General features: G+C 43.4%; 1 protein-coding gene across 3 annotated transcripts; it reads left to right on the top strand.

Annotated features, from left to right (window-relative positions):
- Nucleotides 1–19716: 19716 nt before the first annotated feature.
- LOC123127752 (pentatricopeptide repeat-containing protein At1g33350) lies at nt 19717–25187 on the top strand. Of its 3 annotated transcripts, none has more exons than XM_044547577.1 (2): nt 19717–24149; nt 24842–25187. In XM_044547577.1, exon 1 carries the CDS (start codon nt 19764–19766, stop codon nt 21342–21344), a length of 1581 nt encoding a protein of 526 aa, XP_044403512.1. In that variant the 5' UTR covers nt 19717–19763; the 3' UTR covers nt 21345–24149; nt 24842–25187. The 3 variants fall into 3 exon arrangements, with proteins under 3 accessions (XP_044403512.1, XP_044403511.1, XP_044403510.1); XM_044547576.1 differs by having other exon boundaries at nt 19717–24144; nt 24842–25023; XM_044547575.1 differs by having other exon boundaries at nt 19717–21562; nt 21642–24881.
- Nucleotides 25188–26806: the final 1619 nt, after the last annotated feature.

A 26806-nucleotide genomic window follows, 5' to 3' on the forward strand; every position in this document is an offset into this window, starting at 1 on the left:
TCATTCCATGCTTTGTAGTGAGTGCATCGAGCTCGTAAACATGCCTACTCGTTAACTGTTTTGCATTCTCCAGTTTTTCACTAAGTCTGAATCTGTTTATGTTTTTGCTATGTTCACATGCTTGCAATTTTATTTTCTGATCCCTTTTGGCTCAAGGTCACTAAGGGACTTTTGTTAAGTGCTTTGAGTATCTTCATGCCATGCCTTGATTTGCCATGTTAAGTTCCTGTAGCATGTAGTTTTCATGCTCTAAAGTGTGCTTCCTGATGATAAATTCCAGACTTGTGTTAATTTCACCAAGTCTGAAGCCTGTTATCATTTTCTCTTTTGCCATGCTTGTTTGAACCTGTTAATGGATGAATTAGCCGTAGCTTAGTGTTCATCTTTTGTTAAGCTTATTGAGTGGATCCCTACCATGTATTTTGTTGTTATGTTTGAGTGTTGTAGCATAATTATCTTGGTGCATTTAGGCGGCTACTTGCTGATTATCACAGATCGGTGCCATAGTTGTTTTGCTTGCCATTTCCAAACCATGCATCCGATTCCGGTGATCTTTATATCGATTTCGACCGAAATCACCTCACCTTTCCAGCGGCACTCTTGGATTTCCAAGTTGAGGCCAGGTTCAATCATTCCTTTCCAAATCATGCATATGCATCACATACCGCATCACGCATATCATGCCTTGTTCGTGAGTTGTTTATTTACTATGTTGTGTGCTTCTTTCCGGTGTTGCTTTCTTCGGGTTGGTTTTGATAACGTCACGTTTGTGCGGACCCATTCGACTACGTCCGTTTGTCTTCTTCATGGACTCGTTCTTCTTCCTTGCGGGATTTCAGGCAAGATGACCATACCCTCGAAATCACTTCTATCTTTGCTTGCTAGTTGCTCGCTCTTTTGCTATGCCTATGCTGCAATACCTACCACTTTCTTATCATGCCTCCCATATTTTTAAGCCAAGCCTCTAACCCACCTTGTCCTAGCAAACCATTGTTTGGCTATGTTACCGCTTTGCTCAGCCCCTCTTATAGCGTTGTTAGTTGCAGGTGAAGATTGAAGTTTGTTCCTTGTTGGAACATGGAGATGTTGTTCCTTGTTGGAACATGTTTACTTGTCGGGATATCACAATATCTCTTATCTAATTAATGCATCTATATACTTGGTAAAGGGCGGAAGGCTCGGCCTTATGCTTGGTGTTTTGTTCCACTCTTGCCGCCCTAGTTTCTGTCATATCGGTCTTATGTTCTCGAATTTTACGTTCCTTATGCGGTTGGGTTATAATGGGAACGCCTTGACAGTTCACCTTGAATAAAACTCCTCCAGCAATGCCCAACATTGGTTTTACCATTCGCCACCTAGCCTTTTCTTTCCCTTGGGTAGGCCTGCCCAAGGGTCATCTTTATTTTAACCCCCCTGGGCCAGTGCTCCTCTGAGTGTTGGTCCGACCGAGTAGACTGCGGGGCCACCTCAGGGCAACTTGAGGGTTGGTTTTACTCGTAGGATGTCTCATCTGAGTGTGCCCTGAGAACGAGATATGTGCAGCTCCTATCGAGATTTGTCGGCACATTCGGGTGTTGTTGCTGGACTTGTTTTACCATTGTCGAGGATGTCTTGTAACCTGGATGCCGAGCCTAATCGGATTGTCTTGGGAGAAGGAATATCATTCGTTGACCGTGAGAGCTTGTGATGGGCTAAGTTGGGACACCCCTGCAGGGATTTGAACTTTAGAAAGCCGAGCCCGCGGGTATGGGCAGATGGGAATTTGTTAATGTCTGGTTGTAGAAAACCTGAAGTTGATCTTAATTAAAATACATCAACCGCGTGTGTAACCGTGATGGTCTCTTCTCGGCGGAGTCTGGGAAGTGAACACGGTGTTGGAGTAATGTCTGACGTAGGTTGTTCTAGGATCACTTCTTGATCATAGTTGTTCGACCGTGCTTTTGCCTTCTCTTCTCGCTCTCTTTTGCGTATGTTAGCCACCATATATTCTAGTCGCTTGCTGCAGCTCCACCTCATACCTTTTACCCGTCCCATAAGCTTAAATAGTCTTGATCGCGAGGGTGTAAGATTGCTGAGTCCCCGTGACTCACAGATACTTCCAAAACCAGCTTGCAGGTGCCGTTGAACCGTGCAGATGACGCAACCGAGCTCAAGGAGGAGCTCAATGAAGATCGTGTTCGTTATGTCGTTTCCGTTTCCAGTTGATCAGTAGTGGAGCCCAGTTGGGGTCGATCGGGGATCTGTGTAACATTTGGGGTAGTCTTCTTTTATTTTGGTTCCGTAGTCGGACCTTGATTGTATTTGGATGATGTAATGCTTTATTCATGTAATTGTGTGAAGTGGCGATTGTAAGCCAACTATGTATCTTTTCCCCTTTACTTATTTACATGGGTTGTGAAGATTACCTCACTTGCGACATTGCTTTCAATGCGGTTATGCCTCTAAGTCGTGCTTCGACACGTGGGAGATATAGCCGCATCGAGGGCGTTACAAGTTGGTAATCAGAGCCTTCCCCGACCTTAGGAGCCCCCTGATTGATCGAATCGCTGGCGTTTTTTAGTCTAGAAATGTTTTGAGTCATTTAGGATTTATATATATCGGAGAGTTAGGACTTCTTTTTACTCCCAGTCCCTTCGTCGCTCTGGAAAGGCATCCTGACGTAGAGTTTTGATTCTTCTGTTCTCAAATTTCACTAAAAAAATTAGGATCACGTGGGTATCTTGGAATCGTTCCGATGGTTTTGTGACGAGAACATTGTTCTTGGTGCCTCCTGACATTTAGAGGTTGTGGAAGTGTCCCGGGGAATTGAGCTCCGAGGTGTTGTCGTCACAATTTTATCGTTGAGATTCTGGAATACCTGAGTTTCGCCGACATTGAAAATCTCTTTTATGTAGTTGTTGGTGAGACAACCTCGACGCCACCCAGTACTGGGGGCGGGAGTTCGGGAGTATTGCCATAACTTGTATAACGGATGCTTTTCGAAGGTTGAGGTAAACGATTTCCGAAGGTTTCTTGGTTATGTGTTGAAGGATGGATACAGCTGGATGTAGGATTTGCTAGTTTTGGGTGAGATATTATGCTTCCCCTGTATCCCCAACACCTGATTGCATAACCGGAAAATTTTGGGAGTTTATAAGTGGGAATTCAAGTAGCTCTTAGGATAACTTTCCGACAGATGTATGATATGAAATTGGGGTTCGACGTCTAGTGGTCCGCCTATTCACGGTCGGTTTTACAGTGGTCTCGTTGTGTCTTAAAGAGTCCTTGGCTATGCCAACTCGGGGACGCTTTGTATGTCATATGCACTGCCTTGTACATGATGGTGCTGTACGATCGAGCCCGTGTAGGCCCCACCATGAAAACTTCGGACGAAATCTCTATCATATGTTTGTTCCGGCTTATTATGCAAGACAATCCTTTGTTTTGTTTTTGAGCTGTGGTATTCGAGTTGCTTCAAAGTCAAATGTTGATTCCATACCTTTCCTAAGCGGTGTTCTCACATTTCTATGTGAATACTAATCCTTCTCGATCATCGAGTTTGTCATTTCAATTTCTTGTCAACCGGTGTGTCTCTCCTCAAGTGGATCCGATCACTTGAACATTTGCAAGATCAATTATCAGCTCTTCTCAACGGCGTTTGTTTCATCCGTTCCAAGTTGTCTTTGTTTTCCCACCCTCCCACCCTTGTTTTCTTCAAGGATTCAGATTTCTTAATCAAGTATACTTTTATTCATGTGAAGTCTCTCCATTCCTTTTCCGTCAATGTTCTTATCCGGTGATGCTCATGAAGATTCTAACGGAGCCTCAAGTTCTTCATTCTTCATTCCTTTCATCTACGGTGGATTCAATTCAAGTTTTTGGTGTTGATCATATCTTTTTCCTCGTTTCAGAAGTTTTATCATACCGGTGCACCAAATAATCATCCACTCTTTGCTATTCATTTGTTCCGGAGTGTTCTAGAAATCTCAGAAGATGCGTGTTTCCACTCTGCTTTCGTAATCCTTTCAAGCTCTTTCGAGATTGTTATCTCATTCAAGTCATTTAATTCAACCGATGCAATCTCTCTTTCAAGTAATCATTCTACGGTGTATCTTTTGAGTGGGCCCTAACCCACAGGTCTTTTCCTAGGATCTTACCTGACTCTTCTTATTTTCCCGGAGCTATCCTAAATTCTTTTGAAGTTTGACTTAAGAATGAATCATCATTAGTCAAATGTATTTTTCCAAGATTGGTCAAATTCTTTCATCATTGGCTCAACCTTTTCTATTCTTCATTCCGGAGTGCCTCAACAATTTGGTGGTGTTTCTCGTCGTTTTTCTTGGATTTTGAAGATTGAAGAAGAGTTTACGTCCATATCTTATCCGTTCTCTCAGAGATTCGTGGTTCTAGTTCAAGACCATCCTCTCGTAATTGTTTTGATCGCGAAAATTCTTTTCACCTATCCGGAGCAATTCAGGAGTCTTTTCAGTTTGATCATCCGGAGTCCATCATCTCAGATTTATTCATTCTTAACTTTCAACTCTCTTTCTCTAAATCTTACCGGTGCATCATTCAAGTATTCTATTACCAGCTCTTGATCTCTTCGTTCTCATGTATCTAAATTCTCTCAAGCATCTTCGCTCATTTGCTAATTCTTCCCGGTGTTTCTTTATGTTATCTTCGTTCATTTTCAATCCTTATGGTTGTTCGTTTAAGATTTCTCTTCCTTCCTTATCATACCAATTCATTCGTTGTTTCCTAATCCTACCGGTGGTTCATTGAAGACCTTCCAAGTGACGCTATATCTATCTTAATCCTTTCTACGATAATAAGTAATATGTCAAATCCGTTGATGTTCATTAATTTAATTGGTGAAGCATTCGCATAACATAATTCTTACTCTTGTTTCACCCAAGTGATTAATTCCTTATTCCGGAGGTTCATCAAATTCTCGATTCAAGTTGTCCATCTTTCTTTTCCGGAGCTCAAAGTTATTTCAATTATATCATTCCGAAGATCCATCAAATCATTGCAAGGTTTCACCTTGTGTTTTCAACTTCTCTTTCTTTTCATTATCCTTCTGTTTACCGAAGTTTTTCATGGAGGCTCTACATGTTGGTTCATAAAGGTTTTAATTCCTTCTCGAAGTGTTCATCGAGATTCTATTCAGAGGAGCTCAGGCATTCTCCATCTTGCTATCCGGAGTGCGATTCTTTCTTCCGTATCATTGGAGGTGGTATTGTGTCATTCTTGATAATTTGAGTTCATGTTTCATGATTCACATGTTGTTAAGAATGAGGTATTTAAACCCATCAATCTCCTCATTCGAGTTATCTTGGTTTATATTTCACCTAAAGCTTTCCCTAAGGATTCTTGCTATTTATGCAGCTTATGTTTGACCCAAGTTCTTCTTCATCCTTCTGGTGAAATAGTTTCTCGCCTCCTTATTCTTATCAATTCAAATCCATTGTTTTTCTTTAGTGGCAGGTTGTCACCTCATAATTTGAGATGTATTCCATAAGACCATATCAATATTATTCTTTTCGTTGTTGGTTTTCCAACAACTCCGTTCTAGCATTTGTTGTAAGCGTGCTCTCGTTTTTCCCTTCGTTCATTCCATTCTTACTTTTGTTCCGGAGGCATTGTGTTGCTGCTCTCTTCAAACCTTCTTCTCATTTTGTCAGGATCGTGTTCTTTTCTTGGTTTATCCACTTAACCGGAGTGTTGTGTCCCTTTTGCTCAAGCTCTTTCATTTTATCAAGTCTTCATCTCTTTTCAACCGAAGTGCTACCAGAGTCAGTTCTTTCTTATTCCTCTTTCTTAACGGAGTGCTTTCAACTTTGTTCTTCTTCGTTGCTTTCTTTCTTTCTTTTTGCTCAACCTTTGCAAGGTTCTTTGGTTTCACTCGTTTGTCAAAGAAGCAACTTAGTTTTACCTCTTCTCTTTCTCTTCCGTTTTCCCTCCGGTGCCATTCTAGATCTCGGGACGAGATCCTCTCGTAGTGGTGGAGTGTTGTAAAGCCCCGAGACCGATGTGCCAGGTGTCCTCTACTTATTCGTTGTTGTTTCCTTGTCATTGCTTGCGTGTCATGCATTGCGTATCACGTCATCATGTGCATTTCATTTGCATACATGTTTGTCTCATGCATCCGAGCATTTTCCCCGTTGTCCGTTTTGCAATCCGGCGCTCCTATGTCACCCGGTGTCCCTTTCTACCTCTTTTCGTGTGCGGGTGTTAACCATTTTCGGATTAGACCGAGACTTGTCATGTGGCCTTGGTTTACTACCGGTAGACCGCCTGTCAAGTTTCGTGCCATTTGGACTTCGTTTGATACTCCAACGGTTAACCGAGGGACCGAAAAGGCCTCGTCTGTGTTGCAGCCCAACACCCCTCCAAAGTGGCCCAAAACCCACCTAAACCCCCTCCATCATCTCGGTCGTTCAATCACGATCACGTGGCCGCAAACTGCACCTCATTTGGACTCTCCTAGCTCCCTCTACCTATAAATATGTGTCTCCCTCCGAAATTTCCGCGCAGATCAAACCCTAGCCCCGCTCCTCGCGCCGCCGTACAAAAACTTCCCACCGCGCCGGACATGTCCAGCCACCACGTCCCTTGAGCCAATCAGAGCGCGACACGTCAGCTTCTCCGCCGCCGCAGCCACTCCCGTTGCACCACCTGTCGCCGCCGCTTCCCACCATCGCCGCCGCCACCCGGGGCCCAGATCCGGCCTGCCCCGAGCCGAACCGGGCCACGCCGGGCCCGCAACCGCCGCCTCGTGCGCCGCCGACTCTGCCGTCGTCAGCCTCCGTTGCCTCGCCGGGCGCGCCACCAACCCAGCGCGCCGCCGCCCCGCGACGCCGTCCCCGGCCGCGCCTCGCCTCCTCTCCGCGCGACGCCGCTCCGCTCGCCGCCCGGCCTCGTCGTTGCCGGATCCGGGGGCGCCATGCTCGGATCCGCCTTCCATCGTCGCTAGCTCGTAGCTCCGGGCCGGATCCGGCGAGATCCGAATGGGCAACCGCCGCCGCCGCCGGCCCTACGTCCTTTGCGTCGGCAGAGCGCGAGGACGCCGACGACCCCGCGCGTGGGCCTCCCCCATGGCCTTGTTGACCGCGGCCCAACCGTCCCGGCCCGCTTCCCTCTTTCCGACCTGGGCCTGCAGCCCACTAGGTGAGCGCCCCACCAGTCCTTATCTCTCGCCCGTGCAACTTAGAGCTACTTGACGCTCTCTATTTTTTTCATGAAATCGGCCAAGTCTTTTCTGGAATCTGCATTATTTTGCATTTTTCAACGCATCATAACTCATCATCTGTGGCTCCGATTCATGCATCTAGTATATCAAAATGTTCGCCTCGACGAGTACATCATTTCATCTCATTGCATCATTTTCATTTGAGCTCATCTTGTTGCCCGAAATGCTGTTGGAAGAGGGCTATGTGAGGAATTTGTCAGATCTGTTTCACCAAATGGCATTTTGTCATTTTTGCCATGATTAATGTGTTTATGCTATGATCATGAGCTCTACATGTGTTTTGTTATATGCCATGCCATATTTACAGAGGTGCTTGCCATGTATTTTTGTGATATTTGTGGTGACTAGCACAAGCTTGCAAAGTAGCGTAATCGGTAACACTGTTTTCAGGGACTTAGAATTTCACTAAGTCCTTGTTCTGTTTTTGTCGCTATGCCATATGTTCATGTTGTTTCCTAGTGGTCCGTGCCTCTTTTGAGGATGATCAGTAAGGATATTTTGTTAATATTATGATGCTCTATCCATACATGTCTTTGTTTGCATTTATGGAGCACCCTATCTTGAGTCAATTGAGCTCTACTTTTGCTATAAAATGTTCCTGGCAGATTGTTAACTTGTTTAGCGATTTTGCCGAGGTTGTTGCTCTTGATCCGTGCATGCTATGTTGTTGTTCTTGCCATGTCTAGCTTATATGCCATGTCTTCTTGATGAGTGTATGTTTAGTTTGTCATGCCATGCTTTGTAGTGAGTGCATCGAGCTCGTAAACATGCCTACTCGTTAACTGTTTTGCATGCTCCAGTTTTTCACTAAGTCTGAATCTGTTTATGTTCTTGCTATGTTCACATGCTTGCAATTGTATTTTATGATCCCTTTTGGCTCAAGGTTACTAAGGGACTTTTGTTAAGTGCTTTGAGTAGCTTCATGCTATGCCTTTATTTGCCATGCTAAGTTCCTGTAGCATGTAGTTTTATGTTCTAAAGTGTGCTTCCTGATGATAAATTCTAGACTTATGTTAATTTCACCAAGTCTGAAGCCTGTTATCATTTGCTCTTTTGCCATGCTTGTTTGAACCTGTTAATGGATAAATTAGCCGTAGCTCAGTGTTCATCTTTTGTTAAGCTTCTTGAGTGGATCCCTGCCATGTATTTTGTTGTTATGTTTGAGTGCTGTAGCATAATTATCTTGGTGCATTTAGGCGGCTACTTCCTGATTATCGCAGACCGGTGTCATAGTTGTTTTGCTTGCCATTTCCAAACTGTGCATCCGATTCCGGTGATCTTTATATCGATTTCGACCGAAATCACCTCACCTTTCCAGTGGCACTCTTGGATTTCCAAGTTGAGGCTAGGTTCAATCATTCCTTTCCATATCATGCATATGCATCACATACCGCATCCCGCATATCATGCCTTGTTCGTGTGTTGTTTGTTTACTATGTTGTGTGCTTCTTTCCGGTGTTGCTTTCTTTGGGTTGGTTCCGATAACGTCGCGTTTGTGAGGACCCGTTCGACTACGTCTGTTTTTCTTCTTCATGGACTCGTTCTTCTTCCTTGCGGGATTTCAGGCAAGATGACCATACCCTCGAAATCACTTCTATCTTTGCTTGTTAGTTGCTCGCTCTTTTGCTATGCCTATGTTGCGATACCTACCACTTGCTTATCATGCCTCTCATATTGTTAAGCCAAGCCTCTAACCCACCTTGTCCTAGCAAACCGTTGTTTGACTATGTTACCGCTTTGCTCAGCTCCTCTTATAGCATTGTTAGTTGCAGGTGAATATTGAAGTTTGTTCCTTGTTGGAACATGGAGATGTTGTTCCTTGTTGGAAAATGTTTACTTGTTGGGATATCACAATATCTCTTATCTAATTAATGCATCTATATACTTGGTAAAGGGTGGAAGGCTCGGCCTTATGCCTGGTGTTTTGTTCCACTCTTGCCGCCCTAGTTACCGTCATATCGGTGTTATGTTCCCAAATTTTGCGTTTCTTACGCGGTTGGGTTATAATGGGAACCCCTTGACAGTTCGCCTTGAATAAAAGTCCTCCAGCAATGCCCAACATTGATTTTACCATTCGCCACCTAGCCTTTTCTTTCCCTTGGGTAGGCCTGCCCAAGGGTCATCTTTATTTTAACCCCCCTGGGCCAGTGCTCCTCTGAGTGTTGGTCTGACCGAGTAGACTGCGGGGCCACCTCGGAGCAACTTGAGGGTTGGTTTTACTCATAGGATATCTCATATGAGTGTGCCCTGAGAACGAGATATGTGCAGCTCCTATCGGGATTTGTCGGCACATTCGGGCGGTGTTGCTAGACTTGTTTTACCATTGTCGAGGATGTCTTGTAACCTGGATGCCGAGCCTGATCGGATTGTCTTGGGAGCAGGAATATCCTTCGTTGACCGTGAGATCTTTTGATGGGCTAAGTTGGGACACCCCTGCAGGAATTTGAACTTTTGAAAGTCGTGCCCGCGGGTATGGGCAGATGGGAATTTGTTAATGTCCGGTTGTAGAAAACCTGAAGTTGATCTTAATTAAAATACATCAACCGTGTGTGTAACCGTGATGGTCTCTTCTCGGTGGAGTCCGGGAAGTGAACACGGTGTTGGAGTAATGTTTGACGTAGGTTGTTCTAGGATCACTTCTTGATCATAGTTGTTTGACCGTGCTTTTGCCTTCTCTTCTCGCTCTCTTTTGCTTATGTTAGCCACCATATATGCTAGTCGCTTGTTGCAGCTCCACCTCATACCTTTTACCTGTCCCATAAGCTTAAATAGTCTTGATCGCGAGGGTGTAAGATTGTTGAGTCCCCGTGACTCACAGATACTTCCAAAACTAGCTTGCAGGTGTCGTTGAACCGTGCAGATGACGCAACCGTGCTCAAGGAGGAGCTCAATGAAGATCGCGTTCATTATGTCGTTTTCGTTTCCAGTTGATCAGTAGTGGAGCCCAGTTGGGGTCGATCGGGGATCTGTGTAGCATTTGGGGTAGTCTTCTTTTATTTTGGTTCCGTAGTCAGACCTTGATTGTATTTGTATGATGTAATGCTTTATTCATGTAATTGTGTGAAGTGGCGATTGTAAGCCAACTATGTATCTTTTCCCCTTTACTTATTTACATGGGTTGTGTGAAGATTACCTCACTTGCGACATTTCTTTCAATGCAGTTATGCCTCTAAGTCGTGCTTCGACACGTGGGAGATATAGCCGCATCGAGGGCGTTACATAACATCTGGTGTTGCTCCTGCAGCAGGCTTGGCACTTAGCGGTGCTTCCAGGACGTAATTCTTCTGTGCAACAATGAGGATAATCCTCAAGTTACGGACCCAGTCCGTGTAATTGCTACCATCATCTTTCAACTTTGCTTTCTCAAGGAACGCATTAAAATTCAACGGAACAACAACACGAGCCATCTATCTACAATCAAACATAGACAAGCAAGATACTATCAGGTACTAAGTTCATGATAAATTTAAGTTCAATTAATCATATTACTTAAGAACTCCCACTTAGAAAGATATCCCTCTAATCCTCTAAGTGATCATGTGATCCAAATCAACTAAACCATGTCCGATCATCACGTGAGATGGAGTAGTATTAATGGTGAACATCAATATGTTGATCATATCTACTATATGATTCACGCTCGACCTTTCGGTCTCCGTGTTCCGAGGCCATATCTGTTATATGCTAGGCTCGTCAAGTTTAACCTGAGTATTCTATGTGTGCAACTATTTTGCACCCATTGTATTTGAACGTAGAGCCTATCACACCCGATCATCACGTGGTGTCTCAGCACGAAGAACTTTCGCAACAGTGCATACTCAGGGAGAACACTTATACTTTGATAATTTAGTGAGGGGTCATCTTATAATGCTACCGTCAATCAAAGCAAGATAAGATGCATAAAAGATAAACATCACATGCAATCAATATAAGTGATATGATATGGCCATCATCATCTTGTACTTGTGATCTCCATCTCCGAAGTACCGTCATGATCACCATCGTCACCGGCGCGACACCTTGATCTCCATCGTAGCATCGTTGTCGTCTCGCCAATCTTATGCTTCCACGACTATCGCTACCGCTTAGTGATAAAGTAAAGCATTATAGCGTGATTGTATTGCATACAATAAAGAGACAACCATATGGCTCCTGCCAGTTGCCGATAACTCGGTTACAAAACATGATCATATCATACAATAAAATTTAGCATCATGTCTTGACCATATCACATCACAACATGCCCTGCAAAAACAAGTTAGACGTCCTCTACTTTGTTGTTGCAAGTTTTACGTGGCTGCTACGGGCTTAGCAAGAACCATTCTTACCTACGCATCAAAACCACAACGATAGTTTGTCAAGTTGGAGCTGTTTTAACCTTCGCAAGGACCGGGCGTAGCCGCACTTGGTTCAACTAAAGTTGGAGAAACTGACACCCGCCAGCCACATGTGTGCAAAGCACGTCGGTAGAACCAGTCTCGCGTACGCGTAATGTCGGTCCGGGCCGCTTCATCCAACAATACCGCTGAACCAAAGTATGACATGCTGGTAAGCAGTATGACTTATATCGCCCACAACTCACTTGTGTTCTACTCGTGCACAACATCAATGCAAAAAACCTAGGCTCAGATGCCACTGTTGGGGAACGTAGTAATTTCAAAAAAATTCCTACGCATACGCAAGATCATGGTGATGCATAGCAACGAGAGAGAAGAGTGTTTGTCTACATACCCTCGTAGACTGGCAATGGAAGCATTGACACAACGTAGAGGAAGTAGTCGTACGTCTTCCCGATCCGACCGATCCAAGTACCGAACGTACGGCACCTCCGAGTTCTGCACACGTTCAACTCGGTGACGTCCCTCGAGCTTTGATCCAGCAAAGTGATGAGCGAGAGTTTCGTCAGCACAACAGCGTGATGACGTTGATGATGTTCTACCGACGCAGGGCTTCGCCTAAGCACCGCTACGATATGACCGAGGTGGAATATGGTGGAAGGGGGCACCGCACACGGCTAAGGAACAATCGCGAAGATCAACTTGTGTGTCATGGGGTGCCCCCTTGCCCCCGTATATAAAGGAGGGAGAGGGGAGGTGCGGCCGGCCCAGGGGGTGCGCCTGGAGGAGTCCTACTCCCACCGGGAGTAGGACTCCCCCCTCTTGCCTTGTTGGAAAAGGAAGGGGGAAGGGAGAAAGAGGAAAGGGGGGCGCCCCCCCTTCCTTGTCCTTTTCGGACTAGGGGGAGGGGGCGCGCGGCCTGCCCTGGCCGGCCCTCCTCTTCTCCCTTAGGGCCCATGTAGGCCCAATAACCCCGGGGGGGTTCCGGTAACCCCCCAGTACTCTAGTAAAATCCCGATTTCACCCGGAACGTTTCCGATATCCAAATATAGGCTTCCAATATATCAATATTTATGTCTTGACCATTTCGAGACTCCTCGTCATGTCCGTGATCACATCTGAGACACCGAACAACCTTCAGTACATCAAAACGCAAAAACCCTAATTACGATCGTCACCGAACTTTAAGCGTGCGGACCCTACGGGTTCGAGAACTATGTAGACATGACCGAGACACGTCTCCGGTCAATAACCAATAGCGGAACCTGGATGCTCATATTGGCTCCTACATATTCTACGAAGATCTTTATCGGTCAGACCGCATAACAATATACGTTGTTCCCTTTGTCATCGGTATGTTACTTGCCCGAGATTTGATCGTCGGTATCTCAATACCTAGTTCAATCTCGTTACCGGCAAGTCTCTTTACTCGTTTCGTAATACATCATCCCGCAACTAACTTATTAGTTGCAATGCTTGCAAGTCTTGAGTGATGTGCATTACCGAGAGGGCCCAGAGATACCTCTTCGACAATCGGAGTGACAAATCCTAATCTCGAAATACGCTAACCCAACAAATACCTTCGGAGACACCTGTAGAGCATATTTATAATCACCTAGTTACATTGTGACGTTTGGTAGCACACAAAGTGTTCCTCCGGTAAACGGGAGTTGCATAATCTCATAGTCATAGGAACATATATAAGTTATGAAGAAAGCAATAGCAACAAACTAAACGATCAAGTGCTAAGCTAATGGAATGGGTCAAGTCAATCACATCATTCTCCTAATGATGTGATCCCGTTAACCAAATAACAACTCATGTCTATGGTTAGGAAACATAACCATCTTTGATCAATGAGCTAGTCAAGTAGAGGCATACTAGTGACACTCTGTTTGTCTATGTATTCACACATGTATTATGTTTCCGGTTAATACAATTCTAGCATGAATAATAAACATTTATCGTGATACAAGGAAATAAATAATAACTTTATTATTGCCTCTAGGGCATATTTCCTTCACAGATCTCCTCGGATATCGGCGATGTAGTTCAAACTCCCAAACCTGATCTGGTGACCAGGGGCGTAGCTGTCGACCTGCTCAAGGTGACAAGACGAGTTGGCACGTAGCACGAATCCATCAAACACAAAGAGTTGACCAGGGAGAAAGGTCTCCCCGGAAACAGCGCCGTTGTCGATGATGAGGCGAGCCATCGATTCTTCTGTCGACAACACAACAGAACTCTCAATGAAAGCACCAATGTCGGTGTCAAAATCGGCAGTTCTCGGGTAGGGGGTCCCAAGATGTGTGTCTAAGGATCGATGGTAACAAGGGACAATAGGGACACGATGTTTTACCCAGGTTAGGGCCCTCTTAAAGGAGGTAAAACCCTATGCCCTGCTTGATTGTATTCGATGTATATAAGGGTTACAAGAGTTGATCTACCTCGAGATCGTAATGCCTAAACCCTAGTTGTCTAGCCTATGATTCTTCTGATATCCTCTATGGACTAAACCCTCCGGTTTATATACACACCAGAGGGGCCTAGGGTTGTACAGAGTCGGCTTGCAGAGGAAGGAAATAGTACATCCGGACACCAAACTTGCCATCCACGCATATAGGAGTCCTACCTGGACACGGGGGATGATCTTCTGCTTTGTCTTCACGACCCATCAGTCCGGCCCATATCGAATAGACCGGACGCCCAAGGCCCCCTAGTCCAGGACTCCCTCATGGACCAACACTCATGAGGAGCACTGGCCCGGGTTGTTGATTAAGAATCCTCGGGTTAATTAGTCCCTGTGCAAATTTTAGTTGTTATTAGGCAAATGGAAAACCAATGTTGGGACTTGCTGTAAGAGTTTTATTCAAAGTGAATTATCAAGGGGGGCCCATAAACCCAAACCGTGTAAGGAATGCAAATTCAAGGAACATAACACCGGTATGACAGAACCCAAGGCGCCAAGAATGGAACAAAACACCGAGCAAAAGGCCAAGCCTTCCACCCTTTACCAAGTATATAGATGCATTAATTAAATAAGAGATATGGTTATATCCCAACATATCCATGTCCCAACATGGAACAACCTGCAATGCACCTGCAACTAGCAACGCTATAAGAGGGGCTGAGAAAAAGCGGTAACATAGCCAAACAGCGGTTTGCTAGGAAGGTGGGTTAGAGGCTTCACATGGCAATTTGGGAGGCTATATAAACAAGTGGTAGGTAGCGCGACATAGCAATAGAATGAACAACTAGCAAGCAAAGATAGAAGTGATATCGGGGGTAACGATCATCTTGTCTGAAATGTCCTTAGTGGGAACGAAAGCTTGCTCCTCGTGAACGTACTCGACAGGGACCTCGTTCACGAACTCGTCTCCCGACTCTACCCAAAGCAAGAACACAAACAACGTAACAATAATCAATCTCGGTGCAATGCGCAAGTAACATGATGCAAGACATGTTATGGAATGCAAGATATGATGTGCATATGCATATGAGGTGCTTCGGAAGGGGTGCAAGCGAGACGGAAGGAGAGAACGATGAACATGGCACTATGTTGGTAATCTAAGCATTCCAGTGGATAGATTGGAAGATTTCGGTTGAAATCGATATAAAGAACACGAGGAACGGATGCACACAACTCAAACAGTGAGCAAAACAATGAACAATGCAAAACTGACAATAACAGCAACATGACAATTAAGATGCAACATCTAAATATGCTACAACACTCCAACACGAAAAAAATGGCATGGAATTGAAGTACATGACAAGCACTACAAAACATGATTACTGAGCTACTGCTAAAACTCACTAGAACATGTTTAAAACAGCATGGCAAGATTGCAAATGATAACAAGTTTTCAGACTTGGTGGAATTTACTGGACATGGCAGAAACAGAATTAAGTAGGCATGTTTGCAAGCTTGGTTACCTCACCACAAAGCATATAATGGCATGAAAATACAACCAACATTAATACGACATGTTTGTGCAACTACTCGTGTCAAGAATATGGTCATAGGATACACAAAACACTAACTATACACTTTGCAAAAATGAACTTGATGTTAACAGGTTGACTAAAATATTTGTAAGCAATTTTAGAGCCTGATAACAACAAGCTGCAGTAGGCTATAATTGCAAAACATGGCATGGATGGATATAGCATAACATGATCTTCAAAACATGATTACTGAACATCTCCAGATTATGCATAGATTTGATGGTAGCATTAAGTAAACATGGCATCATAATGTAACAGTTTTAGACTTAACAAAATTTACTGTTTCTGAAAACAGAAACAACAAGTAGCCCACTTCGCAAGCTTGTGCTAGTCACCACAGGGCATATCATGATAAGTGGGTTACAGAACTGCAAAGATGACATGATTATGCTCCTAAAACATGTAGGCATGTTGCTCAAAAGAAAATCACATAAAATTCTATGAAAAGACAAAATGACATGTTACAGCAGTTTTCTGCACTTAACAAGACTTAGCACTTTTGCAACAATGATAATGACATCAATATGATTCCTAACATGCATCCTAAGTACACCACCATGTAGAGCATGAAGATCAGAACATATTGACATATCATACACTCCAATCGGATATAAATGCACGAAGTTATGGGTCTCATAAGGAGGCAACATAATGCTGATACAGAAAAGACTTGGCCATTTTTCACCTCGCGAAAAACGGGACGGAGAGGAGCGGGATGGCGCGGTGCGGCTCCTAATTAGGGTTTGGAGCTAGGAGAGGAGTTTTTCAGGGCCATTTTCGCCCACACGGTCGTGATCCGATGGCGAAGAGCATGGAGGGGAGTTAGGTGGGCTAGTGGGCTGTTGTGGAGAGGTGTTGGGCTGCAAAGAGAAGGAGGGATAGGGTCCGGTTCGTCTCGGAGTTCCAAAACATCCGACGGTTTATGTGGTTAACCGTTGGGGCATCAAACGACCTCCAAATGGAATGAAATTTGACAGGCGGTCTCCCGGTGATATACCAAGACCGCTCATCAACTCTTGGCCCATTCCGAGAATGTTTTTCTCCCGCTCATAAAACAAGATCTTGGAGGTGCGGCGGATGCGTGTGGGAGTGTCGGAATTCGAAATGGACAGCATTTCTCTCGAACATGACCGGATGCAAGTGTTGAACACGAATGCAAATGTAATGCACATGATGACATGAGATGAAATGCATGACATGAAGAAAGAATGCACGCACAACGAGAAAATCCAAGCACGAATAATTAATATAGCATTGCCGAAAATGGCGAGAGTTGGAGGTACAAATATGGAATGTTATGTCCGGGACATTACAAGAGATTCTATTCCAACCATTTGAACGTTGATTTCTAGTGTTCCCCAAGTTGCTTTCCACTCAAAGCCTTCTTCCACCATAGCCAAATCTCTGAGACAGAGTTGAGTGTTGGGGAGACTATCATTTGAAGCACAAGAGCAAGGAGTTCATCATCAACACATCGTCTATTACCTTTTGGAGAGTGGTGTCTCCTAGAATGGTTAGGTGTCTCTTGGGAACCTCCGTCCTGATGTGGAGTTAAACCAAGAAGTTTGTAAGGGCAAGGAGATCACCTACTTCGTGAAGATCTACCTGAGTGAGGCAAGTCCTTCATGGGCGATGGCCATTGTGGGATAGACAAGGTTGCTTCTTCGTGGACCCTTCATGGGTGGAGCCCTCTGTGGACTCGCGCAACCGTTACCCTTCGTGGGTTTAAGTCTCCATCAACGTGTGCATACGATAGCACCACCTATTAGAACCACGCCAAAAATCTCCGTGTCTCCATTGCGTTTAGCTTCTCCAAACCCTTCCCTTTACCTTAATATGCAATGTTTTGCATTCTGCTGCTATGCTCTTAGAATTGCATGTGTAGGTTGATTGCTTGACTTGTCATAATTGCTAAAATATGCCCACAACTAAAATTGGGAAAAGGAAATATTTTTATTTTGTCAAGTAGTATAATCACCCCCCCCCTCTAGACGTACTTTCGATCCTACAAAAACCGCTTGCCATTTCCTTCTGCTCCTCGTTGGGTTCGACACTCTTACTTATCGAAAGGACTACTATTGATTCCCTATACTTGTGGGTCATCACTACTAAGAAGAAAACGACGGGGTTAATCATATTGCTTGGTTTTATTCTATTTACATTATGTCATCATACTTCATGCATTACTCTGTCTGTTATGAACTTAATACATAGAGAGGCAAGCATAGAAGCGCTCTCAAAGTGTAGTAATAGTAGTAGATGCAGGCATGAGTCGGTGTACTTGTCACGGACGTAATGCCTATGTACATGATCATGCCATGAATAACGCCATAACTATGCGCTTTTCTATCAATTGCTCAACAATAAATTGTCTACCCACCGTATGCTATATTTATGAGAGAGAAGATCTAGTGAAAACTATGTCCCTCGGGTCTATCTTAATCATATTTGATGACCCACAAGTATAGGGGATCAATTGTAGTCCTTTCGATAAGTACTTTCGATAAGTAAGAGTGTCAAACCCAACGAGGAGCAGAAGGAAATGATAAGCAATTTTCAGGAAGGTATTCTCTGCAAGCACTGAAAGTAGCGGTGATAGATAGTTTGATAGTAAGGCAATTTTTAACAAGTAACAGGTAGCAATAGTAACAATAGGTGTAGAAAGGTGGCCCAACCCTTTTTATAACAAGGGATAAGCCGGAACGTTCTCTTATATTAAGCAAAGCTTTCTTGAGGACACATGGGAATTGTCATCTAGTCACGTTTATCATGTTTAGTTGATTCGCGTTTGCTACTTTGATAATTTTATATGTGGGTGGACCGGTGCCAGGGTGCTGTTCTTACTTGAAAAAGCAATCCTGTATGATTACCCCCCTCGCAAGCATCCACAACTACGAAGGATTAAGATAAATCTTGCCATAGTATTAAACATATGGATCCAAATCAGCCCCTTATGGAATAACGCATAAAATAGGGTTTAAGTTTCTGTCACTCTTGCAACCCATCATCTACTTATTACTCCTCAATATCTTCTCTTAGGCCCAAGTATGGTGAAATGTCATGTAGTCAACGTTCACATGACATCACTAAAGAAAGAACAACATACATATCATCAAAAAATTGAACAAATACTAACTTCACATGATTACGTATAACAAGACTTCTCACATGTCCTCAAGAATAAAAGTAACTACTCAAAAATCATATTCATGTTCAAGATCAGAAGGGTATTGAATATGTTTGAGGATCTGAACATTTAATATTCCACCAAATAAACCAACTAGCATCAACTACAAGATGTAATCAACACTACTAGCAATCCACGGGTACCAATCTGAGATTTTGAGATAAAGATTGAATACAAGAGATGAACTAGGGTTTGAGAGGAGATGGTGTTGTTGAAGATGTTGATGAAGATTGGTCCTACGTGACGTGTGAAAGCCTAGGCTTCAGCACCCCACGTGAATAATCTGAGCAGTCTAATTCTCGTAGATCATAGGGCTAACCAGGCAGCTGATTGTTATTGGTTATGAGCCAGATGACGCCTAGTAGACGCCTTTTTTTCGTTCATGACTATAAGTTAGTTTTCCTTTTTTTTCTCTGTGTGATTATTTTTTTCTTTTTTCTTCATGTTTATTTTTCTTTTCCTTTTTCCTATATTTCAGAATTGTTATTTTGTACACACTAAACTTTTTTTATATACTATGAACATTTTTTAAGTATACACTAAACTTTTTTTGTATACGATGAACTATTTTTTTACATTGAACATTTTTAGTGTATGATAAATCTTTTTTAGTTATACAATGAACATTGTTTAAATACACACTTAATATGCCGTGAAATTTTATGTATGCACTGAACCTTTTTATATAAACACATACTGAAAAAACTTCTGAAATAGTTTTTCTAATTTTTCAATTGGTTTTAGAATATTTAGCTCCATACAAAACAACAGTCGGTTTTGTTTGGAGAAAAACTTACTAAAAAACTAAAGGGACAGAAAAACGTTCGCGCCACTGTGGGCTGGCCCATATGCCAAGACTGTCAGGCGTGGCCTAGCCTGTTTGACGCCAATGGGCGTCACACAGGAGGTCTCGTCGTAAGCGAAACACAGCTCCTGTCTGTGTAAAACTCACACACAGCACAAACCAAAAAAAGAAGTCCCGCGCGGCGCCACCGCGACGATGCTTCCGGCACCTCCTCCGTTCTCCCACGGCGACTTCGTCGGCGTTCTCTCCCGCTGCGCCACCCTCGCTCACCTGAAGCAGCTCCATGCCCACTCCGTCGTCACCGCCCGCGCCGCCACGCAACCCACCACCTTCCACCTCCTCCGTTTCGCATCCCTCCGCCTCTCCTGCCTCCCCTACGCCCGCCGCCTCTTTGACTCCACGCCCTATCCCAATGTCTTCCTCTACTCCGCCATGCTCTCTGCCTACGCCGCCGCATCCCCCGCGCAGGCGTACGCCCAGGACGCCCTCGCCCTCTTCCTCCGTATGCTCCGCCGCGGCCGCTCCGCGCCCAACCAGTTCGTCTACCCGCTGGTCCTCCGCGCCGCCTGCGTCGTCGGCGTACAGCTGGTTAGGTCGATCCATTCCCACGCCTACAAGAGCGGGTTCCACGCGCATGATGTTGTAAGGACTTCGCTGCTTGATGGGTACTCGAGGTATGGCATGATGCTGGACGCACGAAAGCTGTTTGGTGGTTTGACCGAGAGGAATGTGGTCTCCTGGACCGCGCTACTGTCCGGCTACACAAGGGCCGGGAAGGTCGGAGACGCGATTGCTCTGTTTGAACGGATGCCCGAGAGGGATGTGGCTGCGTGGAATGCGATGATCGCTGGCTGCACGCAGAATGGATTGTTTCTGGAGGCTCTGGGGATTTGTAGCAGGATGGTGGAAGAGGGGTTCCGGCCGAATGGGACCACAGTTGCTTGTGTGCTGTCTGCATGTGGGCACCTTGGGATGCTGAAAATCGGGAAGGTCATCCATGGTTATGCGTGGAGGAGCTGTGTTGGTTTTGGCTCGTCTGTTGTGAATGGGTTGATTGATATGTATGGCAAATGCGGGACTTTGAAGGGGGCGAGGTGGATGTTTGATGAGTTTTCCGACAAGAGTCTGACCACATGGAATTGTCTGATTAATTGCCTTGCACTACATGGGCACAGCAAGAGTGCAATTGCTGTCTTCGGTGAGATGAGGAACGCAGGAATTGAACCTGATGAGGTTACATTTGTGGGACTGTTAAATGCGTGCACCCATGGTGGATTTGTCGATGAAGGGCTTATGTACTTTGAACTCATGTGCGATGAGCTGAGAATTGAGCCAGAGATTGAGCATTATGGGTGTATCATTGACCTTCTTGGTCGAGCAGCACGATTTGAAGATGTAATGAATGTAATCAAAGATATGAAAGTCCAACCAGATGAGGTCATTTGGGGGTCACTTCTCAATGCCTGTAGGGTACACAGACAGCTAGAGCTTGCTGAGTTTGCTATAAGAAAATTACTGCAGTTGAACCCGAACAATGTTAATTATGTTGTGATGCTGGCAAACTTATACAGTGAAGGTGGATCCTGGGAACAGGTTACGAAGGTAAGGAAGCTGATGCAGGAGGATATGGGCAAGAAAGTGCCTGGTTGTAGTTGGATCGAGGTGGATCGCAAGACACACATGTTTTACTCTGGTGACGATACTCATCCTGTATCAGAGGATATCTGTAACACTCTTGTGGAATTAGTGGCCTCAATGGAAATGTGCCAGGATTAATTTCTTATAGACGCAACAGGAGTTCTTCCTGTATAGTATTATGAGAAGTAGACATTACAGGCTGAAGCCTAAATAGAAGAAAAGCCCGTGAGGATTGATTTGGATAGATTGATAGTTTTATTTTGAAAGTCGGAAACTTCTATTCCGTAAGTGAAGTGGGGTAAATTGAAATTTTTGACCTAGGCTGATTAGGAGTTATGTTGGATGTACGCATGAAGGTATTCCCTCGAACCCCACTATCAAGTTACTCCATGCCAGAGGTAGTACTTATGCCAGTACTGTACTGTACTTCTGTAGGGACTGATGTGTTACTATTTCATAGCGCAATTGGTGCATAAGGTATGCATGTATTTTCATGTCATTCATATTGATTATTTAAGTTATGAATGACCTTATATATTTATGTTAATCTTATTAATTAGTGTCGGTTTAATAATCAGTAGTGCTGCTAGCAGTCCCACATTCAGTCCCACGTGTAGCTTCCCTATCTTTTGTCTTCACTGCTGTTCTGTTGATTAGATCGATGTTCTGTGTTTCCATTGGTTAGCGACTATTGCCTGACAATCTGATATGCCATTTTGTGTTGTGACTGGTGGAAGGTAGCGTACTATCTAGTTAGGGATGAAAATGGAGCGAAAACTTTCTGTTTTTTCAGAGGAAAAATGGAAACGGACAGGAAATATGAAAATGGAAATGGAAATTTGCAAAACGGAAATGGAAATGGAATTTTTTAATGTGGAAATGGAAACAAAAACGGAATGGCGTTTTCCGGTGGAACAGACGTGGAAATGGAACTTTCTGTTTCTGTGAATATGGACTTTCTGTTTTCAATATTGGCCTGGCCTATAGCTGCTTTGTAGCACAACCACCAAACAACACACAATGACACAATGAGCAGAATCGATCATTTAGGCCCAACTTCAATATCACACACGTACTCAACTAGATCCTATATGCAATTGTCCAGTACTACTACAATGCTATGCTAAGTTGCTAACATAATCATATTATTTTGTAGCCATGTTAACAATTCATTAAATTTGTTTCTGTGTATTTCTCTATGATTCATGGCGTTTTTAAGTTCCGCTCAACGCCCACTTTTGTTACCGTGTCCGCTCTGTATTCGCTCTGTGTCTGTTTTCGGTTATCTGTCTCCGTATTCATTTTTGGGGTTTCTGTATTTGTTTCTGCATCTGCAAAAAAAAATGGAAACAAATGTGGCAGCACCCAGTTCTGTCCGTTTCCGCTCCGTTTTCATCCCATCTAGTATCTATCAATAGTAACATGTCAAACAGAAATTGACCGCCTCTATGGTGTAGAAACTTGTCCTCGATAGAATACTCACTCATTTTCCCCTCTTTCTTGGTTTGCCACTTTATTAAGATGCATATCATCTTACTTCATATAACCTACACTGTGATGTTCGATTTGCTTGTTCTCCAAACTTTTCTAGGATGATGACTCAGTTGATTTAGTAAAAACAGGATTGACTATAGGATCTCATGAGTATGTTTGGGTTAGTGCAACTGTTCAAGCAAGCCACACATTTATAATCAGTCACCTAACCCTTTCTAAAGCATTGGTGGTTTTGGAAATATACTGCAAAAAAAGTGATCATGCTGAGTATATCACATATGACTGTTCTCAAAGCATGGTTTCATTGTGTATCGGCAAAACTTTTCAAAACATGGCAGACGGAGAAGATCACAACTAGTCTGGTTTGCGATGGCTTAAGTGAAATTTGTTTTTCTCTCGGTTCCAGCTACCATCATGTTGCATTATTTTGGATAGGAAAAGTGAAGTGTTGAAGATATATTACTGTTAATTGGAGGGTCTAGTTAAAATATACACTTGTGTGTTTCCTAATTATATATGAGAACTCCGTTTTGTTTTGATAGGATATGTTGGATTTATACATTTATATAGTAGTACAAATGACTGAATCAAACTATAAAATTGTTGCTAAATTACTGGAAGCAATCAACTTTGCTGCATGCATTTTAATGTAGCAGTAGCAAAGACCATGCTTGGAAGTTGGAACTATCCTTTGCTGATAGGTTAGCTTTGTAAAATATTTATGCAAACTTATGAAGTCCAGATAAAAAAATATGAGTTGGCAAAACCAGTTCTATCAAATGCAGAACTGTTACTCTTTGTGGAGCCTTGCAATTGGCTGGGAAGCAAAATATCTTGTACCACCTATTGATCCACTTTATTATCACAGCTTAAAGCCTCTATTGTTCTGTAACTGCTACTGTTATCTCTACTACTATAGTACACGATTTTTTGAATATTTGAATCTGCCTTCTCCTCTCATATTTTACCTGCCACTTCCAGAATCGAATCATCTATGGCCGTCAACTTATTAAATCGAACGGCCCGTGTTACCCGGATTCGCCCCTCACGCAGTCCCGCCAAACCTGAAAACAAGTCGCCCCTTCTGGAGAACTCCACAGCCCCCACGATAGCCCCTCCACCCCAGGCTCTAGCAAATCGATTCCCTGCCAACCTCCCATTTTTCATCTCACGCTGGTCTTTCCCCTGGAATCTGGATGCTCCGTATCCAATTTCTCTAGCCCGTGGGTCAACTCACACACCAGCAGCTCCATTGGTCCATCCCCGGTCCACACACCCAGTACGGCAGCACCTCCGGATCACCTCCACGTCCAGATTGCATCTCCAGCCCCGTCTCCTTGCAGGCTCTGGCTTGCTTCGAAATTTGTTTCCGCCTGGTGATTAAAGGCTCATAGGAGCTGGACATCCATCTACGGTCAGCTGACCATAGTGCCGTTGACCACAGGTGAGGTTGGTGATTCTTCTGTTCCTTTGAGATTTTGTTGCATGAGAATGTTGTGCAAGTGATTCTTCTTGCTGAGGATGATATGAAATACAGATCCACTGGTCTGATTGTAGCTTGCTGATTTTTCTACTTTTCTTGCACGCAAGGTGTTTGTGTTTATGTCCAAACAGTACACTAAGAAAGGCAATGCAGCATATGTTCATTCTGTTCTGCAAAGCCAAATAAGGATATTGACCCATCAGGGGAAAGCACAAAAAATATTGTCTACAAGGATGTTTTGGTATAATTCATCTGCATGCTGTGTACTGCAGTGTGATGTTTCTAATATGGTTGTATTGTTGTAAATAGTACCCAGGAAAATAATGTTATATAGGGCTTCAGTCATTAGTTTGTCCTTGTGAAAGTTGTAGACCAAAAGTTATATTTGCAGGGGTACTATTCTAGCATATACAATACTTAAACCATGTACTACTCCTTTTTCAGTTATTGCATATAGCAGAAATCCAGCAACAGAAGTGAGCAAATATCATTCTTTATGATACAGAGCCATTGGGCTTCAAATGTATATACAATATACTGACATTTTTCAGTTTTAACGTACAACATAGACATCCTGTCAACGGAAGGGAGCACAGACCATTTTGCTTTACTCATACCATAAATAGATTACTAATTCCAATCTGATGCGCCTTGGCAGCAAGACCATGAACAAAACCAGCGGATTGCCTACCAATTTTGAGAAATTACACAGGCGATAAACCCCGGCATATGTTGGGGACGACGACGCAGGCAGCTGTTGTTGAAGAAGAGGTGGTCGCAGCAGATCGTGGTGCAGCAGCTTTCAAGGAGATTTACGCCCTCGCCACGGTGCACGAGTTGTACAGCGGCTCTCCTCCAAGATACAATAATCTCCTATCTCCTATTGTACACTCAAGAGGAGACGAACCAGCAGGTTCTCACGAACATAGCTCTTTCTATGCCAAAGTTCAGATGTATGTGGAGAAACTCAAGATTGATCTACCCAAAACATCTGCCGTACGTGGCCTTATATAGTCTCCTTCTCAACTTGAAAATTTTATCTCTTGGCCAGCAAGTTTTCTTAGATAACAAGCTTAATTCGTTGGCCAAAATATCAGAAGAAGTTGAGTCAATATCTGGTACGTACAGCTGAAACCAAAACTGTTTAAATCACCCAAACTGATAACAAACAGAGATCACAAATTCTGTTCAGAGGTGTCCCATCTGAACGAACGCGAAGATTGGCGTTGATTCTATCACAAGTCAAACGGAAAACAGGGTATGAAATCTTAACAAGCGATTAACGGCATTGTCAAGACATTCATTTGTAACTTTATTCAGAAACCGAAACAGACAAAATCTGATCCTTAAAAGCTAAAATGAAACTGAAACTCTGAACTTCTGAATTCCAACAGCATAAATGTTGTAACTTCTACATGCTGGCAATGCATTAGAGTTAGCAGAATCATATTTGAACTCAACGAGGGAAGTGCAATGATCCAGCGTCAAGTGCATATCAAACTTCATAGTGTTCACTTCAGAGTTTTCAGCATCGAAACAATTCTCACGTTCCTGGTTCGCGTTTTTTTTTGGAGAATCGGCAGGGAGCTCACCTGGTTCGCGTTTCTGAGTGGGGCTCCATACAGGACGGTAAGGCAGGACGCAGAAGTTCGAGCGGTCTCCCCTAAAATCAAAAACAAAAAAGTTTTTTTTTAAATAGAAGTCGAGCGGAACAGGCTATTCTCACGTTTTTGCATGATTTTTACAACATGCATTGATATGGACTGATACATATCCTTTTTTCTGCTTGCAAAAAATATTGGATATGCGTGGTAGAATGCATTACATCCATGTACGTCCAAGTAATGTACGTAGAATGCATGGAGATTATTATTTTCTGGACAAAATTTAATGCCATGATGTACGTAGAATCCATTTCGTGAATATTAACTGCAAGTTTGTCTTTTTTTTTGCGGGAAACTGCAAGTTTTTAAATGTTTGGGAAATATAGGAAAATCAAATTGTTCATGAACATTGTAAATTGGCAAGCGATTGCAAAGCTAAAACTCCATATAAAAAGTGTTTCATTTATACATAAGACTTTTTGCTTGTATCGTCTTTTTATTAAGAATGCACACGTGCAAAGCACGTGCCTTCGACTAGTATTTACTAGTACCAATTTGTTAGATGCATGTTTTTTGATCCAAAAAGTGTATTTACTCAGTCAAATTGCTGGTTGCCACCATTTGTACTTTCGTCAAGTTGATATTATTAGTAATCGGCCATAGTAAGTTTCTGATTTGTGGGCGGATTTTAAACATCCATGCTGGATGATTTTGAAAACCAACATCACCGTGCATAATGCTCCTGTCTCCTGCCATTGTTTCTGTTTCTCTTTCCTGTACAGGAGGGCAAAAAGAAAGGAGACGATAGAAGCTAAAGATGGAGTGTAGAACAAATGACAGAAGTTGTCTAACATTTCCATGCATGTATTTCAGCAGGTAATTCTATATTTAATCATTTTGTGGACTTCTCTTAAACGATTATATCGGTTTCATGTAATCTGGAGTTTGAACCTATTAAGAAGCATTAATTTAGCTGCTGGAGTAGCCAGTTGGGGTGACAGATATATTCGGGAAGTTGG

This window comes from Triticum aestivum, chromosome 6A (assembly GCF_018294505.1).
Source record: "Triticum aestivum cultivar Chinese Spring chromosome 6A, IWGSC CS RefSeq v2.1, whole genome shotgun sequence".
NCBI classification, from domain to species: domain Eukaryota; kingdom Viridiplantae; phylum Streptophyta; class Magnoliopsida; order Poales; family Poaceae; genus Triticum; species Triticum aestivum.